At 23.8% G+C, this 23,240-nt stretch overlaps 1 protein-coding gene across 3 annotated transcripts in view; it reads right to left on the bottom strand.

The window, feature by feature from the left end:
* Positions 1-23,240, bottom strand: part of LOC129613393 (probable serine/threonine-protein kinase DDB_G0282963) — a 91,581-nt gene that overhangs the window by 50,642 nt on the left and 17,699 nt on the right. The window contains exon 3 of one of the 3 annotated variants that reach the window (XM_055527430.1): positions 851-1,949. The exons of the other annotated variants lie outside the window; for them this stretch is intronic. Coding sequence (XP_055383405.1) covers positions 1,922-1,949 — 28 coding nt within the window. The 3' untranslated portion in view covers positions 851-1,921. Of the gene's footprint in view, positions 1-850; positions 1,950-23,240 lie in introns of those variants that run through there. 3 annotated transcript variants of the gene reach the window in all.

Raw genomic sequence — 23,240 nt, 5'->3', positions numbered from 1 at the left:
ATATCAATTGAAATTCAATACAAATGAGATAATGTACGTACACGAATATTTACGACGTCGACTAGTGACATACTACTCAATATCACGAAATTTGTTACTTCCTTGTAAGCTACTCAGCAGTCAGCACTTGTACAGAGTTTTCTATAATATTATGGAAAATTCTCTTCAAATCCAATTCACTCGAGTGAACGAAATGAAGAGTACGTATAAATGTGACAACAATGTTATATTAAATTCTTTTTGATAAGACGTAACCAATTTAAGACGCTTGTCAAACATATTCATTACGATTATTAATTTTCAATTTTAATTATTATAATATTACAAATATATTGCGTAATAAATATTTTTTAAATACAAAAATTTATTTCATCATTCATTTTAGTATTTGACCCACTTTCTACATTATATACTAACATACATATATATGCACATAGTATGAAATTAAACATTATTACAAAGAATCTTTTATAATAATATATATGTGTCAAAATTTCCATATGTTTCGGATCAAATTTTAAAATAAATAAAAATAATTAAATAATGATTACAATAAAGTAATTATATTTGAAAAATTTATTAATTAAATAATATTAAATATTATTTAAACTAACAGTTTTTTTCAGTGTGCATACACAGAAAATATCAAATATTTGATCATGTGGAGGCAAAAAATTATTGTTTAAATTTGTTCTTTTTTTTATTTGAATATGAAAATAAAGTATTTAAATTTGTTTCAAATTTAGCTTGTTTCCGTTCCGACTAGATGTACTAGAGTGAAACGTCTTGTAAACCTTTAAGGAATAAATATGAATGACATATATTTCAAAAATACGTAAATTACACTCCAAGAATAGACCGAGAAATAAAATAAACAAAAAGTTGACATGAGTTGTCAACGCATTTGACATATGGAAAAGAAAATAAGAATTGATTTGAAACATCACTAGAATTGCATATTAAGTAAATTTGAGATTAGAATTTGCATATCCCCTTAATTTACTCATGTAAACACTATCTGTCATTTCTAGTTTGACATTTATGGAATGTCAATTCTTGAATTTGAAATTAAAGGTAGTTGCCAAAAATATTATGAATGTATCCTAGTACTGTTTTAGAATTAATCATTTCATCTGACTTAATCAGCTTTAATATTCTAAAAACTCAGTAATGTTTGTATTTAATTTCGGCACTCTTCTGTGACACTTATATTTTACAAATAATACTTTTCGATCTAATATTATGTGTTTATGCCTTTCGTGCTATGGAAAAAATATAAATACATGTATGTATATATATTAAAGGTAAACTATACACTACACATGATTATATGAGCCCAATGAATATAAGAACGCGGCACGGCAGACAGACGATCAAATGAGGATTTCTTGTTTTTGTTTTGTTTTTTTTTTATTTTGTTCCTATTCTTTCCTTATTTTTGTTATTATTTTTATGGTTTTTTACTTAATGTTTGACTTTTTTCTTTTATTAAATAAAAAAACAAAAACATAAAGTTAAAGTTCTGATGATGAAGGTTTCTGGTTCTATTCAGTTTTTTTTTCTTTTTTTTTTTTTTAGTCTTAATTTTTGTTCTTCTATCCCACTTTTTTGAAAGTTAACTCTTCGATTTTTTTTTTATTTCTATGCTTTTTTAATGCTACCAGTGCTGCTATGTTGGTTATTATTCTCTTTAAATCTTTTTACTTTTAATATAACTGATTTGGTTGGACCTTATCCATATACTCACTATATACTCATAAGTTGTATACAGTTTTGTTTTTAATATTCGAATTTAGAAAAAAAAAAATAAGCAAAACATTTTAAAATGGTTACAAAATAAAAAATTACAAAGAAAAGTTGAAAATAATAAAAAAAAAAAAATAGAAAAATAACAGCAAATAACAAACAACAGTATCAGCATTCAGCAGTACCAATAACTGCAACAAACACTGAAAAAAAAAATAACAAAAATTAAAAATATGGAATGGGTTTTGATAGACGAAGGATGTTGTGTGTAGGGAAACCAGTTTTTTTCTTTATTATCTGAACTAAATTGATGTTGTATACAATCATATGAAAATGAATGTTACTTTTTTGCCATGCTTATACAGATTTCATGTATGTATGTACATGGATGTATGCAATGCACATTCTACACACACTGTATATATATACTATTATTTATATGTATATTTATTTGTGAAGAGTAGTCAGTATGTCATGTACTTTATAATAGCTGTAGGTATTTTCTTTAAGGAAAGAAAAAATTTATAATGTATGTTAAAATATAAAAAAAAAAAATTCAGAATTAAATAGAGTGAAAAGAAATGTTTTTCATCTTCTATCTTCTTTCTTTTTTTTTAAGAAGATGGCACATTCTTATACATTATTTAATATTCTAAATTTGTAAAAAAATTCTTTTATGCGGAAGATAAGCTGCTTTTACTTATATATATATATATATATTTACAAATGAGAATATATATGTATATGAAAACGAGAATAAGTAGCTGTGACAATTCTGTATTAACCGTGTCAACTCTGTGTTACCCGTCCAAATAAGTGAGTCTATAAATTGTGTGATAATCACCACACTGCTTCAGATTGCCATACGCTTTTTTGTTTTAGAGAATTTGTTCTGAATACAACTTAAACTGTGCACAATAGCTTTTAATATATCTTAATATATTCAAATAACTTTCGACGTAGTTCTATAGCAATCGGAAAAACTCGTACGAACTCTAAAACTTTTAACGCAAAAAAAATAGCTATGCAAATTTCGATGCTGTTACATCAATGGTTTCTGAGAAATAACCTAAAAACTTTAAAAGTTTTTAGCTATTATAAGGGTTCATAATCTCAACACCTTTCACCGGAAATAAGTATTGTGTATTTGTAATATTGTTAACATGTTGTGATACAATTTCAACAACTTTTATAAGATATAAGTTCTTTTTCACGAATTTTTATCATATTAGTATATTATATCATAAGCATATTATTGTTCGTGTGAAAACAGAGTACTGTACGTCGAACGGTTTTTGAGATATGAACGATCGGCTTTTTAAATTGTGTGCAATTACCCGAACAGCTGTCCCGGTTAGACATTTAATTTAGAAGCGTTCAGATAATTGCTATATTCAACCATTTTCAAAAATTTAGTGAACTTAACACGACTTTACCCAATTCGTGTTATCGTTGACACGGAAAGCGTCGCAGTCGTTATTTCTTAACGTCGTTTATATAGTCGTTATTTCTTAACGATATTTATAACAGCCTTCAAACATACGTTAGTTAAAATCATTATTTCAATTGGCCGACCTCATCAATTCAATTGAAGTAGTTGAATAGGCTTTAACATCAAATTTCAAGTATCCAACCACATATAGACCTAATTCAGTAAAACATAAAGGAAAATAATTGTGAGTATATATGCAAGTATTCAATTTTATCAAAATTGCTTAATAATTTCCCTTTAAAAAATTATTGAATGTTATCAAAATTTACTTGTTTCGGTTACAAATTAAAATTTTGATTAAATTTAATTGAAATCCACTTTTCAACGAATAGTGATAACCTTTGTACGATATTTTTTTATCAAATTAATGGTTTCGAAATTTGAAATTTATAAATAAAATAGTCATCTTATCTTCATTATTGAAAACCGGGGATAATTTACTAGACTAATTAAAAATCCAATCATTAAAATAATGAAATACATATACCTATTTTCCTCAAAGAATAGAAACGTAGGCCGCAACCAACTGTTATTGATCTATTCCAGTAAATAATATTGTACTTGGTGGAGATACGTACACGCAATATATATATTATAAAAAAATGATAAAAAGCTAATAACAGAAGTACGAAACCGTAGACTTTTATTGATCGCTTCTTTCTATTCCATTATTTTGAAAAATATTTCGACAACTTGTAATTAAAACCAAGAAAATAACTCAGTTTCATCATCTTTCAACTGTGCAAAAAAAAAACAAATAGTTTTTCATTGAAGCGTCATAACAAAAGACCAACTACATAAAAAGTTTTAAACAGGAAGGATTCTCATACATATAGTAAGCATAAAAAAAAAACTTAATTTTTTTACTAAATATAAGCATGAACGTGTTACCCTTGTATTCTTTTCTAATACCACCTTTATACATACTCGCACACGACCAACACATAGGACTGCCACATTATTATGCAAATATTAGAACAAAATAAAATATGAAAATGAAAAAAACAAAGGATGTTTAGTAAGTCTAATATAAAATAATATTTTTATAATTAATTAGTTATTCCAATTTAAATAATAAACTAAGTTAAGTATACTTAAACTATATGTAGTAAGTATGGTTAGAAAATATCCCAGGAAATTCCGGCGGATAGAAAAGGAAAACAATACGAGTACAACAAAATAAAATTTAACTTTGTTCCTGCATAGAACTTTTCTGTATAGGTCGTATATAAGTTTGATTTATAAGTATATAAATAATTCTATGTGAGTGTGTGTGTTCTGGTTTTTTCGATATTAGTGTTGTCGTTTCCTTTTTTTATAAAATTCTATGAGTATTTTGTATGTGTGTGATTTATTTTATTTCTTTTTTTTGTAGTTAATTATTTTCAAGAGCGGAGTTCAAGGTTTTTATAATATTTCATTGCCTTTCATGCTTATTCAGGATACTTTTTTTTTTCAATATTATTTTTTATTCTCGGAATTTTTAAATAAGTATATTATTTTCAGGGTTATATAATATATACGAACACAACACAGTATATATATAGTAAAAGTTCATTATATCTTTTATAAAAGTTAAAATTTTAATATTTGATTATTTTATTAGTATAATGCACACATATGGAACGAAAATAATTTGATTTAAAAAAATAAAATAAAGTGAAAATTCAAAGAAATTATTAATTAATTTTTATTTTATATAAGTTTGTATATACATTATATTTGTATATATATAGAGAAAATAATGGAAAATCTATAGGTACTTATGTGAATAATTTTCACATATATACGGAAAATAATTTTTGAATTATGAAAATAAATCCGTCGGTATTCAGTCTAGACAAATTATTTCATATCTTTTTGTTTACAAAAAATTTTTTAAATATTTAAGGAAGTTGTTGTCAAAAAATTTAAGTAATTGAAGTTTATTTTAAATAAAATTAAAATTATTATTTTAAATATTAAATGAAAAATTAATTTTTATAATCACACCATAAATACAGTAAATAATAGCACACAATAAAAACAAATTTGATATTATAGCGGCGTGACATTGAAAAATTTAACGAACTAAACGAAATACTCATGTTTTATTTAATTTTGGAATATACACAACCTAATGATATTACTGAACTAAACCAATTGCCTTTAGTCAATTGTTGTAATTCAGAAAATTAACATTGAAAAATTTAACGAACTGAACGAAATTTGACGAAGATTTATTATTAATTGTTATTGATATACAAAAGTTTTCTATTCAGTTCGTTAAGTTTATACACAAAAATTGCAGTACTTTTGTAAATGTTAATATAAACTAAATAATATAAAATTATCTCAAATTAAAATAAATATTAAATACGTTGTAAATAAAATAGTTGCCTAAGAGATGTTTAGGGCAAAGTAGAAAAATATCAAATAAATAATCTTTATAATATTCTAGAAAAACTACGCAACATAATAAAATATTTTCCAATATACTTATTTCAAGGAAATCTTTATATTTATTTAAGAAACAAATAATTTTTGTAAGAATAAATCATTTTAATTATAAATTTAATTATTTAGATACGTAAAAATAAGTCCCAAATTAATTTTATTGCGTATTTACAAAAAATATCATACGCGCCCCCGTATATTTAGGTGGATAATAAATATCAGAAATAAGTACGTTGCAAATTTTACATATTTATAAAATAATTTGAGATTTATTCTTAAATTTCATAAATTCATATAAGTTCTCTATAAAATTATAGAAATAGAATTTTTAATTATATTATAAATTAATAGCGGAATGCAGGCTAATTATTTAAGGATATTCAATAATTTAAGGATATTCAATTATTTTCAAAATCAAATTAATTTTTTCTTTTCAAACAAAAAATTTTCAACAAATTTCTAAAAACAACCAAGTAAGTACTTTGGAATTTTGATTTAAAAATTCTTCTAGTTCTCTTTTGTTACAAAAAGTGTCAGTATCAATTCAAAATAATTTTTGTTCTACGTAAAATTTCCACGAAAACTTCACTCTATTTAACATTTGTACATACACATTACATGTATACAAAAGTATTTGTATGTAAACAAATTTTTAAAATGAATATTAATGTTTTACCGTTAGAAAAAAATGAAAAAACCATAAAATTGAGTACCTTTTTCTGTGTTCTTCTCCTACCGAGAAATTTCATAAGAAAAATCACTTTTGTTTTTTTTTTCGAAATACACACATCAAGGTGAATTTATTTAACAAGGGTATTTCATCACCATTGTTCTACAAAAATTTATCCTATTAAAATTTACGTACTTCATATAGTATGTATGTATGTATTTAAAAAGCGTGATATAATAAACAACAAAATTGAAAGTCAAAAAACAAAAAAAAAAAAACAATTATACAAAAGGAAAAAAACAGGATATTTTTATAAGCTTTTTGTAAAGAATTTTAAAGATTATGTAAGAGAAAAGTTTGTTGAGGTTGAGGTTGTTTTGGCGGTTACTTTGACAACTAAATGATTTTACATTGTTAAAATCACAATGTACATGTTATATAAAAAGCACTTACTTAAATTCATAGATTTAGTGATAATAAATTTTGTTTTTGCAGTCTTGGCAAAGCGTAAAATTTAATTAACAAATAAAAGAAAAAATAAAAGTGAAAGTCTACACACGTATTTAAGAAATTTTGTTTTCTAGTACTGCATATAAACTCAATTTTGAATGAGCAAAATTAGTGGTTGTTGAGAAAATTTCCTACTCTAGTGTTCAAAAATCAAAAATAGCAAAATATTCAAGAAGGACTTCAAAGTTATACCCTCATTTAACTCTACAGTCTTAGTTTAATTATAATTATCCCATAAAATCTGATACAATCACAAATTTCTCCAACTTTGTACGAGTATTTGACATTTGAACTCGTATTTTTTCTAAACCGGTCTTCATGCTTGTAATTACTGCAAGTTCGGATTAATATCGAAAAATATATAGGTTTGCAATTGAAAAATAAACTATTTTCGTAATGATATTTTTCCGTAATAAATTTTCATAAAATAATGACATATTGAGGTCCCCTCATTCCTTTATGAGTGAGTCGATTTTTTTTTCTTGAACATTCACTTTCATAAATTTTGACTTAATAGTTTTAATTGTTCATAATAAAATGGCACTAAAATTCAAAATACACATTGTGAATGAAAACTTCTAATAAAAATAGTTACTGCATTCTTAAAATTTTACTTGTATGTAGTAGTTGAAAAGCATTATTCTTTATTCTTCAAACATGAAAAGAAGAAGAAAAAAAAAAATATAAATAAAAAAAACTATCACCTAAGCTTCTCACGCTTGTTGTTTTGCATTAGAGAAAAATATTCTTTTTGTATAAAAAATACAAAAGAATAGAAATTATAGCCTTACAATATGTAGATATTGTAAAAATTTAACCTTACGTTATTTTATTTATACTTATGCACGTACAAAAAATTATTATATAAAAAAATATTAATATATATGTATGTATTTAAATATAAAATTAAAGAATTTTGTAATATTTTACATAAAAAATCTGTTATAAAACAACAATATTAAATAAAATATTTGTATGGCGTTCGAATATTTTACTGATTTGCGAAATGTTATTGCTAGCCCGAATTTACACTAACATATAGCTAATTTAATATAAAAAATCATGCAAGCACCCAACATTTAAAAAAAGTAAAAAAAATTTTCATATCAAAAGTGTTTTCAGATTCCAAAATCTGCATTCTACTCCTGAATGGATTGAAGGCTTTTGACGTCACCGTTTTCTCTGACCACAATAAAAAATCCAAACAGTAAAAACCGAAATTTTTAATACTAATAAATTTCACTATTCATACTTATATGGGCATATTCAAAATTAATATATATACATATATATATATATATATATATATATATATATATATATATATATTTATATATATATATATATAAATATATATATATAAATATAAATACATAGACGTAAATTTTGTACACCCCTATACGCGCGGCTTATGTACAAGTGTTTTTGACATAAGTAATATAGTTAAAAAAAAAATTCAGCATATAATTTTAACCACAAAGTGACTCTGAAATTCTACTCGTACTTATATATATTCGTATATATCGTCCTTATATATATATTCTTACTCGTACTTATATATATTCATATCTATACACATACATAATATATGTAAACATATTAACTTGATATAGCAACAAAGGCAATATAAAAATAAATTTTTTTTTTATTCATTTTTGTGTGGTTCTTACTTAATTTGTTAGATGCATACGTATATACATATACATATAGATTTTTTTTTTTTTGAAATATATTTTCATTTAATATTGTGCTTAATACTTTATATATGTACAATGTATATAGTCAGAACAATGCATTCATATATTATCAACCAGCATAATTCATCTATTATATTGCATGCTTTTAAGCACTTAAATATACTTATATTATATGTATATATATACATATATAAGTATATACTTGTAATATAGTTGAGAATATGTGTATGATTGCATGAATACATTTAGCGAGAGTATGGTATATATCTACTTTATGTATGTATATATATGTATATATATATATATATATTTATATATATATACATATATATATTTATATATATGAATAAATGCACATACAATTTTGAAGTCAAATATAAAAGGCCAACTTGCATGATAATAACTATTATTAAAAATAGCTATGCATTATTATAAACAAACATTATAATATGCACACATGTATGTGCACACATATCATATACATGCGTTATATATATGTATATGCACAAACGATTATCATAGAAATTCAGTCTTTATTATTTTTGATTTTTTTCCAACTATTCGTTCGCAAGTGAACAGAAAAAAAAAATACAGGAAACCAACGGGAAAAAAAATTATTTTTAAATTAAAAAAAATGAGAAAATAATAAAAAAAAAATCTTTATTGCAATTTTATGAATTTTTTTTATTTTTCAATTTTTCTTTTATATATTGTTGAATTTTAATTAGGCGTCTAATAATAGTTAGTTATACCTACTATTAAAAAATGCAACTAACAATTTTTTCTCATTTTTAATTTTTTACGCACACAAAAACACAATGATTTTATTGTGTGTGATGACTATCGACTGATGAGAGAGTGTGGTAACATGGAACGAGACCGCGATCGCGCATAATATTCTTATAATGTCAACTTTTTTTTATTAATAAAAAACTTTTTTTGATTTTTTATTTTTTTCCAATTTTTTTTTTCAATATGAAATACATAAAATCTTTCTATAAAATACCAAAAATGAATCGAGATTTGAATTGAATGCGATTCACATTGTATTACAAAAGCATATATGTATGTATGTACTATATGAGCACATAAAACACTTATTAAAATGACAGAATATATGTTGCGTGTTGAATTTGTTATGTATATGAATATGTATGCAATGTGATAATACGATAATGCAACAATCACTGGAATGTGAAAATAACCTTTTTTTTGTATATCAAAGCTTAAATTAAAAAAAGATCTGATGTGATCAGTAAATAACCGACTGCATTGTTAAAGTATTGCATTAGATTATAAAAATTTGGAATAAAAATTGGTTGATTATTTCTCTTTGTGTAAGCAAAAATGTAAATCTAACCCATAGCAATTCCTGAAACCTTACATACCTCAAGAGGGGATCAAACCGTCTCATCCTTAAAATAAATTCAGATATAAGTTTTCATTAAAATCGGTCAAACTGAACTTAAAATACGGATTTGCATAGACAGGCTCCCAGACAGAGAGATATCCCTCTAAGAAAGACATCTAGTTTATTTATGCTTCCCTACTATGTGGAAGTGGATTTCCACCAAAAACTACGAGTATACATGTCCGAAATTTTGTACCAACACATAGCCTCCCTTATTGTATGCAATGCGATCGGTAATTATTTAAATGATTAAATTGCGATTGTATACTGCAATAACTTGAAGGATTTAAATGAAATATTTGAATATAAAAAAAATATATATATATATATGAAACTGAGCATTAAATCAACTTAAACTAGGTTTAATTTTAAAATAAATGAATGAATAACGCGTAAAAATTAAGTAAATGTTAAAAATTAAGTAAATTTCCAAATTAAGTCTTTGTAAATTTAATTATTTTATCCCAAATATTTTGTTTCTATTCTATGTACATTTTACACATTTTATTTGTTTCTAATTTTATTCATAATTATAGCCCTTATAATTCAAAATATTTAATAGAAATATTTAAATTAAATTTTTACAATCATCTCATATAAAATCCAAATATAATATTAATATTTATATATATATACCTAACTATTATAGAGCTTGGTTCTGTAAGAGAATAAACATGATTTCAATCAAAATTTATAGTAAATTAAAATCAAAAATATTTTATTTTGAATTTCATTTAAATGATTGGATCTTAAAAATTATTGTATTATAATTTAAATTTTAAAATGATATGATCATAATAATAAATTTTGGTATATAGGTATATATATCATACATAGTATATATATATATATATATATATATACATTATATATATACTATGTATAAATATAGTATACATATAATATATATTACATATATAGTATATATATACCTCATATATATATATATATATATATATATATATATATATATATATATTTTTTATTTTATTTTTTATATATATTATGTATATATAGTATATATACATATATATATATATATATATATATATATATATATACATATATATATATATGTATATATATATATGTATGTATATATATATATTTATATATATAGTATATATATATATTTATATATATATTTATATATATATATATATATATATATATATATATACATATATATGTATATATATATATATATATATATATATGTATATATACTATATATATAAATATATATATATACTATATACTATATATATAAACATATATATATATATATATATATATATATTTATATATATAGTATATAGATATACTATATATAGTATATATATACTATATATAGTATATATACTATATATGTAGTATATATATATATATATAATTATCAGTCACTTATACTCTTTCATAACTATCATTAATTTTTAAACAATGTTGTCAAACATTATTCATAACATAGTGCCATAACAAAATAATCACATACAGCTCATAATTAACTATGGCATACACAATATATCAGTCAGTGACATCTCGTGGCAAAAATATTACATACTTATTATTATTAATTGATAACAGTATACTTGGAACCATATGGGTTATAAATAGGAAAATTCACACATTCATCTAATTTTCTTTCGAACTTCTAATCTGTTCTTCAAGGAAATCATATAAGATATGAAAATAGTTGAAGAAATACGTAAGAATGAATAGATTTTTCTTACATTGTTTCAGAATATAGTTGATTTCAAAAGCATTAAAGTGTATTTAAAGTTTTCTTTTTTTTTTAAATAATAAATACTAAAATGCAATTGCAATTGCAATGAACCGAAAAAATGCTTAGAGCGCGTAAAAAAAATGGTAAAGCATTTTTATTTTACGAACTATTCTGTTACTGCTATGCAATCATATCAATTTCAACTCAAATATTTTTTTGTTGTTTTCTCATATAAAGTATACAACACACTTAAAAATGTAATAATGAACGAATATATAAAATTTTTAAATGACTATAAATTTAAATATAATCATATACTCAACTATATACATACTTATCTGTAGATATATTATATTTTACTATCGCATATTCAAACAAACTACATACACAATAAATAAATATTGCCGTACCGTAACTCACCTGGAAAAGCTTATAATTTATGTTTAAAATTAAAACTTAATCGTATATATATATATATATATAAATCTATGGCATATCTTAAAAATATATATTTATATATGTATGTATGTATGTATATATAGTGAAAAAATATGCTATCCATAGCATAAAAAACTAAAACTGATTCTCACAATATTAAAAATAGAAAAAAAAATGTTATATTTTTCCTGTATGTATATACCATACGAGCCTATAAATATGTGTGAATCCAACACGAAAAAAATATTGAAATATTTAAACCAAATTAAATATGTAAGCACATATGTACATATATACATATATATATATATATATATATATATATATATATATATATATATATATATATATATTAACTAGTGAAATATCTAATGATAATAAAATCATAACTCAGATAGGTAATGGGTATAATATAATGATAGTTGAAATTAAAATCATCGCTATACTTTACGCTCATATCTTTTTTTTTATAATTTTTTATACGAGTATATATATTTTTATTTGTATGCTGATCGTTTCTTTTTTAAGCAATCGCATTGCATTCAATAAGAGTGGTATTGTGATCTCACCAAATTTTTGAGTATATCATTGAAATGGAATATATTTTTGGCACAGATAATTATTTTTTATCAAAACTCAGTAAGTTATACAGTCAGGTAACCGCATTACTTTCGTTCGTGTTCAATAGCAAGGCCTTGTTAGATTTGATTATCTCTATGCTCTCATGAACTTCTCTCCTATATTTTCCTCTTATCTCTTTTATAACCTTTAAGTTCTCCTCTGTAATTTTGTGATCCGTTTCGTAAATATGTTTCGCATTAAATTCCATTTAGTTCATAGTTTACTTGCACATTATACCTCACTTAAATGTTTCTTTAAACTGGCCTAACCTGTAAAATACGTTGAAATAATTGCATTTTGTTTTATACACACCGCATCTCTTATATATTTTAGATTTAGGCCGAATTTAACAAGTTTCTCAGTTAATATTTGCTGCTAATTTTAGATGTTCGGATATTATGCTTATATAGCTGCTTACTAATCAAATTCGATGGATGATGATCATAAGTCAGAGGTGGCCATGTTGCTCCTTGATACTTCAATAATCTATTCTATTTATACAACGTTCTCATGTTATCCCGTTCATTTTTTCGCTTTTTTTTCCTAATTTGTTAATAGCTTCAACCGAAGAAACAGTTTCGACTGCTGTGTATTACATGAAGCTCTGATCGAAACATATATTATTTTAAATTGAAACCGCTTGCATTAAAATTTATATGAAAATTTATTTTGGGAATGGAACAATTTCATTACGTATGGAAAGTCTTTATAACAACTGGAACTTTAATATTATTGGTTCATTTAGATTATTGATCATTTTTAAGGAAACAACTAATTTATTTTCTTGAAATCTATTAATATTTCAACTCTGCGGTTTTCAATCAAAGGAATTCCAAAATTTTTCGAGAAAAACAAGGCATGGAAGCTGAACCGAGCGACTGATATATTTTACCATATATTTAAGGAAATAATTAACGGAATTTATTTAGTAATAAAATATCGTTTATGTGTTGACCATCTAATGTGAACCATAATTTTTTTTTTTAGGAACATACATATGAATTTATTAAGTTTACATAACACTTGACATCAAGCTCAGTGTTAGGCACTTGAAAGTCGGTCGAAAATAGAAAAAAAAAAGAAGAGAAGAAAAAATCAAACTAATAAAATAAATTTAGATTTTTTTTCTATTTTAATATTATCAATTTTTTTTTCCTTCGTTATACTGAATCACTTTTACATAATATAAAGAAAAGCTTTTGAAAATTATATTATGTAGATAAGTGTGTTAATATGTATACAGTAAATGCGGTTATGAATGTAGTATGTAAATAATGGGGCGCTAGTGGGTTTGAAAATTGATATCAAAATTGAAAATTGAATTTTATAATTTGTTGATAAATATTTTTCTCTTCATTTCTCGCTCTCAATATATTATGTACTCATTTTTTTCGTTTATTATTTTACTAGGGAAAAATATCTTTCGACACATAGGAATAATTAAGGGTATGTTACGGTTTATTTGTATGCTTAATTATAAATTTATTGCATATTTCAATATTATTAATATGATCTAAATTTCTAAATAATATTTTATAATTTATTTTATTAAGTTCACTTGACACTGAAATTATTTTAGTTTAACTTGATAATATTATATTCTTGTATATCAATTTTATATTATAACCACGTGTACTCTAATCAGCTACCACCTGCGCAGTCTACGTATGTATTATACACCGATATGTCACAAACCCTCCAACAACTTCAAAACCGATAGCGGTTTAAATCGGCTATATCCTTTGTTGATTAAAGTCAATGCAGTCGGTAATCAATTTATATCAAATTCTTTTTGAATAGTAGTTGCCGCAGGTGTATACCCTATACCAAAATTTGATTATATCACATCGTTATCATAGTCGATACAGCAAGCTTTTCCGCGATCAATGAATTAACAGTTTAATAGCTTTCGTAAATTAGGTGCGGAAAATTTCATTGCAAGTTATGTTCCGACTGGATTCCCGGCGATATTCCAAGTGCTTATAATAATCTTATATAACAGATGTGTTGGGAGAAGTTCAGTAGTTACAGACTTTCCGGTACTAAAAATTTAATATAGAATATTTAAACATACAAAACAGCATACGTTTATCCGTATACGTATAGTGTTATACGTACATCCATAAGCAAAACGCATAGCATTTACTGCATAAATGTTAATATTTATGTATAGATATTATAAATCATTAAAATAATTTAATTATATTCGATTTAATTCATAATATTAATTACTTTAAGCAAAAATATTACAAAATTTAACTTTAATAAAATCATATTAGTGGTATTACATAAATATTAAAGTTATAGAATTGAGTATGAACATTTATAATCATAAATTATGCAGTAAGGTATTTGAACTTGATAAAGAAAAAATGTTAAAAGATAAAAAACATAACATTTTTCAATTGAACTGTTTAAGTAATTAATATTTATTTTTATATTTGTGATAAGAATTCAAGAAATTGAAAATATTATAACAGTTTATTCATATTATTATTTCAATAGAAAATCCTAGAAATGATATACTTAAGCTAACATTAACCGCATACTTATATAATATAAATTTTTAAAGGAGGTAAGTTTGTGTTTGTTCTTCCTATAAATATAACTCTCCCTTTACGAATATAAATAGCAACAAATATTAGGTTAGAGAAAAAATATTAGTTTAATAATTAATTGTAGTTTCGAAGTTTCGTACTTTAAACTAAAATATACGATGTTTGTTATTATTAAAATTCTTATTTGAGCAAAATGTGTAATTTGATAAAGTATTCAAAACAAATATAAATTTTGTAATTCCAAATAATATTGATAACAAGAAAAATCGATATTTAGAACATATAAATACGTTGTACACATAGTTACATAAATATACACTTACATGCAATGTTTGTTGATGGCAAGTTAAAATAAATATGGCACACACAAAAATTAAATAAACAGTAATGGTTCTTTTATATAATCAAAAAACAAATTTAATCAAGGTTCAATTAGTTTGATTTGAAAAAAAAAAAATTGATAAGAAAATCACTTAGATCACCTGTATATAATTATTTTATATTGGTATGTATATGATATACGAGTATACAAAATCAATTTTTACTCAGTTTTCAGGAAAAATCGCGTCTTATACGAGTACTAATTTTATTTTACTACGATCTCATTCGTTCTCATCAATTTAATTTTTATCTAATCACTTTCATTTCTTTATTAAATTAGATTTTAACATAGTAAAAATCGTGCTTGAAAGAAATTAAATTTAAAATCGGTAAATTACCCAATACTGAGTTAAACATGCAAAAAAAAAATTCTCATGGGAAATATTATTTCCCATATAACAACATAACTGTTTCAATAATCTAGAATACGGAAAATATAATCTATTTTTTGACGACCTCTGCTATGCAAAATTGGTTACTATAGGAGAACATTTGTAAGTGATATTGAATTTTTTCAATCGACTATACTCAGAAAGACCAGTTTAAATAAATATTTTCACAGAGTAGAGAACTGAAAATGAACTCTTTGATATTATATTTACTTAAAACAATATGACTTAATAGATTCTATCGGGATATATACTTGATTTATATAAATCTGACAACATCAAAGAGAGCAAATAAATTTTATTATGTAATCGGCGGATGCGAAACCATTTCATTGTTATTTTTAAACGAACTCCGTATATTTATACATATATAGAAAAACTTTTAACAACTCATTCTCGTAGAAGTTTTAGAAATTCAAAGTTGTTTGATTCCAAATCGTTTTCACTAACCGTATAGAAAATACAAAATCTACATGAATTACAATAAATATATCTCAAAAAAAAATAAAGGCAAATATATAAATTTTAAAAGTTAAACAAATTATCCTGTCAGTTTTGGGTGATTATTTGTCAGGAAAAAAAAGTATAATAACAAAGAATGTTATAAGTATACTTATATGGAGTAAAATTAAAAAGTTAAAAGTATCAAAAGCGTCAGTACAAGAGAAACTTTTTTCACGTTGTAAAATCAAATTCTTAAAGGTACAAAATAAAAAATATAAATTATATAGTTTTTTACATATACGCTCATATAGTATTAATTGTTGCAAAAGGAATGCTTCATTACTGCTATTCTGTTTAACATTGAAACATTTTAATCATTGTAAATAAAGGAATATACGTATAACAGAGTGAAAAATCACAAATTTTTACGCAGTTTCATTGCCAGAGATGAAAAATTTTGTTTAAGCATATGTATGGTATTTTTGCATTAAGACCATATAATTTTGATTTAACTAATACCAACTTTGATAAATAACCTATAATAAGTACTTTTCTATATTTGTAACATGGTTGTTGAATAAAAGCAGAAAAAAAATATTTTCTGGCGCCTGACATGAGGTCAACTAACTTCTGGCGCCTGATCTGAAATCAAATAAGTTCTGCCGCCTGACGTATGGTCAACATATCTTCGTAATTATGATAGAAAATAAATTATAGTCGTTGATTGAAAAAAATTTTGCTACTGGCGCCTGATGTGGGTCCAATAAAAACAGAAAAAAATTATTTTCTGGCGTCTGACATGAGGTCAACTAACTTCTGCCGCCTAATCTAAAATCAAATAAGTTCTGCCGCTAATGTATGGTCAACATATCTTCGTAATTATAATAGAAAATAAATTATAGTCGTTGATTGAAAAAAATTTTGCTACTGGCGCCTGACGTGGGTCCAATAAAAATTAATCAATTGATTAAAGAAGATGTGCACAAGAAAAGAAAATCTAATTTCAAAATCGAAATTTAATTAAATAAAACTGAGAGAACCAACTGCGTGCTGTTAAATAAAATTCAATAAAAACATGAAATATTTGACAAATTAAGCTAGTATGAAATTGTAACTGATCACTGATCAACTCAATATTTAATGTGAAAATTTAACTCTGAACAAAACACGAATATAAACGTTTGTAAAAAATATAAATTGTCTTATAATTGCAATACTAATTTTTGTAATAGCATAATAATTTAAACTAGTTATATATGTGCATAACTTGTACGAATTTATGTATATTTAATTGCAAAATTTAATAGCATATCTTTTATAAAATGACACGAATATTTTTAACCTAATTAATTTTACTATATAACATATTATTAATAATAATATCAAAATTATAATATTAAACTATATATATATATATATAATTAAATATGAAACTCTTTTAAATATATAACTAGATCATATAAAATTTAAATATAAGTATATTTTATGTATGAAGCGCATACTAAATATAAATTATTATGTTTTAAATCACATGGGAATGAATTATTTATTTTAAAAGAATTGGTTACGATATCTACACTTTTAAATAAATTAGAATTCCATCGAGAATAATTTTACTTACTAACTATAAGTAATATTAAGTTTAATTATATTTATCAGGACAATTTTAATTGACTAGTTATATTGTAAAATAGTTAGTCTTCTTTTAATATTTATGTGTAAGTAAGTTGATACAAATTTTGAACGTGTATTTAGATCGAAATATTTAATTGCAATGATAATCAATGGTAATCAATGAGTCAAAGGCGAAATACATGCTAATGACACGAAATGATACAAGAGGCTACCCTCAAAACATAACCATTACCAATTACAACTTTAAAGGTGTTAGAAGAATTACATACCTGGGTGCCTTAATAAATAACAAAAATGATACGCACGTAGCAATTAATGAGAGAATTCATTATTATACACACAAGCGACTTCTCCAATCCAGGCAATAGACAGGTGAATAAAAATTAGAATACATACAAGACGTTAATTCAACCTGTACTAACATATAGCTGCGAAACATGGACCATGACAAAAAGTCACGAGGAAAAGTTAAAAATATTTGAAAGAAAACTGCTCCGAAAAATATTTTGTCCAAAATTAAATGAAAAAGGGGAATATGAAATGGGATCAAATCGGGAGCTAGAAGAACTAATTGATGACAAAAATATTGTCAAATATATTAAGGGACACAGACTAAGATGAGCAGGACACGTATCTCGAATGCCAGAGCATCGAGCGCAGAAAAGAATTCTAGACGCAAGACCATACAACACAATGGCAAGAGGCAGGCCTAGATCTAAATGGCTCGATGGTATAGAGACTGATTGTAGAAGAATTGGGGTCCATGACTGGAGGACAGCTACCCAGAAACGTGGAGTTTGGCGGAAAATTGTGAACAACGTCAAGGCTCACCCCGAGCTGTAGAACCAACAGATGATGATGATGATTTAATTGCAATAAATTAACTGCAATTACGCTTAAATGTACTAATTAATTTCAGGGAAAATTGTTAGATATTTTTCCAAAAATTTCATCAGCCCAAAATCAATAAAAATCTTCTGAAAAATAGTGTAAATTTTCAAAATTTTATTTGGGTCTTGTTTATGTATTTTATAATAATATGAAAAAAACAAATAAAATTTCAAAATTAAATTGGAAGAGAAGAACTTCGAAGGGTCTACTGTTACGGTCAGTGATCTTAACTAATTTAACAACAACTATTAGCAATATTTCCAGTAATTCTAAAATAATAGTAAATAATGGTACTTATAGTAATCAAATATACTTAAAATTCCTAAATTTTCCTAGAATATCCCAATGAACAGGTTAAAATTACTTACATACACATATTTAGATTATTTTGTATCTTTTTTTTTTGTTGTAATTTTTTTAAAAATGAATATTTATAGATCAATTTAATAGCTATTAAGTCTATAAATTAGTTGAATTGTTACAAATTCATCTAAATTGTACAAGACATCCATCTATGGATATAAGTATGCATGCATGTATAACTATCTTTACATAAGTATGTAATTATATACATCTACTTAATATGAGCATAAATAACGAAAATGAAATAAATGAACACGCTAAAATATACTTATTATGGTTTTATTTTTTATTTTTTTTTATGTAGACGTAAACATTAAATATGCATGATTTGAAAAAGGATGAAATGGTATTCACATACTCCAGGGTATTATGTATAAAGAACCGTATATATGTGTATATAAAACAGAATATTTCCTTCACTCATATTGAGTAAATGAAGCGCGTGAGTTTTGTTTTAGAGTGTAGAGAATAGACGAAGTTTTGTATTATGGTTTGTACACGTGAATTAATTGCTGAAATTTTACCCTTTTTTTTTTAATTCGGAATACTTTTTTTTATTTTTATTTTAATTATTATATTTCTTGTTATTTTTTTTTTGTTTTTTGGTTCTATATGTACTTGCATATATGAGTGTATATAGAGATAGTCAGCTAGTTAACTCGTTTTCTATATCCAGAAATATAATAAAAATAAATTTTTGAAATAAACCTTTTATTTTTTTTTGTTCTTGTTATTTTCTTGTTATTTAATATTCTTAAATATTTTATAAGGTTATTTAATTTAATTTGTTTGTTATTATGTGTATTTATTTTGTTTGGTTTTCTTTTTTTTTTTCTAAATTACTTTTTAATCGTCACAAAAATGTTTAGTTGGGTCTATTTTTTTGACTTGTTATTTTTCTAATATTACTTATTTCTTTGATGTTTGAATTACTTAGAAAATTTTGTTCTACATAAATGTGAGTATTTTTTAATAGCAAATTGCTATAGGAATTTTTAATAGGAAAATGTAATTAAAAACAAAAGTTAGTTGGCTAAACTAGAAAAAATAGAGAACGTTTAATATAAAATTTTGTTTCAAACACTTGCAATTGATGGAAAACATTTATAGTCATTTATTTATAACAAAAATTTAACTACTGGCGCCCGATGGTGGGCCCAACAAAAAAAATATTATTTGATCTAATTGAACAGCATTTTCAATCGAATTCCGAAAATATTTAACAAAATAAACAACATTAGCTATGTAATAATAAATATTATAGCACATTTATTATTAAAGATAAGCCAGTTATCCAGGTAAACTAGAAAAAATTAAGCTTTTTTGACAGAATTCCTGTTCAATGGAAATAAGTGATAAAAACACAACTTGACTATTAATATTGTGATTTCTATTATTTTCTTAGGTGCAATTACATACTTATTATTAATTAAAAAAAAAAAATTTCTTGAATCTTTTGAATTTAAGAGAACATTTTTATAAAGTTTAATAAGACAATTATAAATTAATTCTATGTAAGTGAATAATTCCATTTAAACACACGCAAATATTTATCATTGCGATTTTCCTTTCTTTTTGTAAATGTGCTTGTTGCATCAAATTTAAAGAAACATATATCTTAATATTTATTAGTATAATTGACATTGACAGATGTCAGTAGATTTAACTTTTTTTCATATAATCAAATTAATTGAATAAACAATAGAAGTCAATTTAGTAAAATTTGCAAAGTAAAACAGCAAAATATTTAAATATAGGTACTATAAAAGTTTTATTTGAAAAAAAAAACATATCTACACCCATCTGTCATAATTTTTAATGTATATACTTATGTATAAAATACCCCATTCGTTTTGCAAATTTACTCATACATATGAATATACGAGTATATACATATATATACGAGTTATACAGTTGCATTGTTTCCCATCCAAAACAATAAAACTAAAATCATTTTATTTCAAATTCATTATGTAAGTAAGTAAGTAATCATGTTTTTTTTTATAATAAATGCATACATACTATACATTTAGTTGCATATTCTTCATCAATTTTTAGTGATTTTCAATGTCAACATTATTAGAACTTATTATAAAATTTATGTACATATGACTTATTTTAGTTATCAATAAATTATAGCTATCATTTAAAATTTTAGTTAAACCGGTACGGTTTTTATATGGCAAGCAGTCATTTCTAGGATATTTATCATAAAATAAGTATATTTTTATATGTATGTCGTATATACGATATTGAATATAAAATAAAGGTATATTAAATATGCCTACATATTCATTATATATACATTTTATGCATATTAGTTTTTTTATATACAGTATTTTTACTATGAAACTAAAACGTTATTATCCTTTCAAACACAATTTAACATTTCTTTATAACACACGTGCATATATATGTATATTTAACTTTCCACATTTGAATAACATAAAAAATGCAGCACTAACGACACCACACTGTATATTATTATACACATTTTAAAATTTCCCTTATCCCCCTCTTAATTTTTAAAATAAACTGTATAAAACACAAAAAAAAAAACAAAAAAAAAAACCTGTTATTTCCCTTATGAAAAATTTTACCGAATAAATGCCCGCTTTTTCTTCTCTTTGGGCGTAATCTTCTCTTCTGTTCCATATTTTGTATATTGTATATTGTGTGCTCATTTATTGTTTTGTTTTGAAAATTTTTTTGTTCTCTCTTCTAATAATATAATATTATATTATGCATGCATTTAAAAGTTAAAATGCCGTCGGCAAACCATAAGTTAAGATAGAAAAGAATTTATTGTTTTTGGCAGAAAAGTTATAGAATTACTTATATAACTAGTTAATTTTATTATTTGTAAGCAATAAATTACAACTTAGCCATTATTTGGCATTGCATGTAATTAAAGTATAGCTATGATTAAAATAATAATAAAGTGTATATTACAACTTATATAACTAAATATAACTATTAAATGAGAACCATATAAAATCATTAAATTAGTGATTTATTAAAATTATTTTAAAACTTCAATTTTTTTTTTTTTAAATACGATTTCCATAATATATTTTATGCTTTTAGTATGCCTCGTTACTCATATATCTGGGACGTGTAAAAATCTTTAATAATTTTTCGTTTGAAAGGGTATTTTAATTACTTGTTTTTTTTAATATATTTAGGATATTATTAATGGTTAATTATGGACTTTTATAACGTTTCCACGAAATGCATATAATATTATCTGAGTATATTTCTAAACCTTCAATTAAAAACTCAATTATACAATTACCTTTATCGAAATAAATATTTTTCATTTATAATTCATTCGAACAAAAGGAAATATGTATTTGGTTCCGCTAAATTTTATGATTTTATTTTTCTTGAAATTTTACATGTTAAGAAACTAAATGATTTCTTATTAGCAAGTATTGTAAACCGCTCAAAGTAAAACATCAATAAATTATATTTATAATTAGAATTAAGTACTCATAAGTAAGTATAATTATAACAAGTTTAAAAAGAACGCGGAAATAACGACAATCCTTCGGTATATTTGTTTAATTCTTCAATATTCAATTTTATAATCTAGATACTTGATAGCGATTTAATTAGTAAAATAAAATTATGAGAGTACTTTTTTACCCACTTATACCTATTATAGCCGATGATAAAATTTTTTTTAGTAAAACTTATCAAGTACAACTGGATATCACTTAATTGGTACTTAAATATTAAATTCGCAAAGCAATTAAATCAAAGTTGTAGGTTGTGTAATTATTTTCGAAAACGGCATCTTAACTATGAGTTTAAAATTTTTAATCGAATTTGA

This window comes from Condylostylus longicornis, unplaced genomic scaffold, assembly GCF_029603195.1.
Source record: "Condylostylus longicornis isolate FDR11 unplaced genomic scaffold, ASM2960319v2 ptg000083l, whole genome shotgun sequence".
Classification (NCBI taxonomy): domain Eukaryota; kingdom Metazoa; phylum Arthropoda; class Insecta; order Diptera; family Dolichopodidae; genus Condylostylus; species Condylostylus longicornis.
The sequence above is the reverse complement of the archived record's forward strand: the minus strand, read 5'-3'. Positions and strand labels throughout refer to the sequence as shown.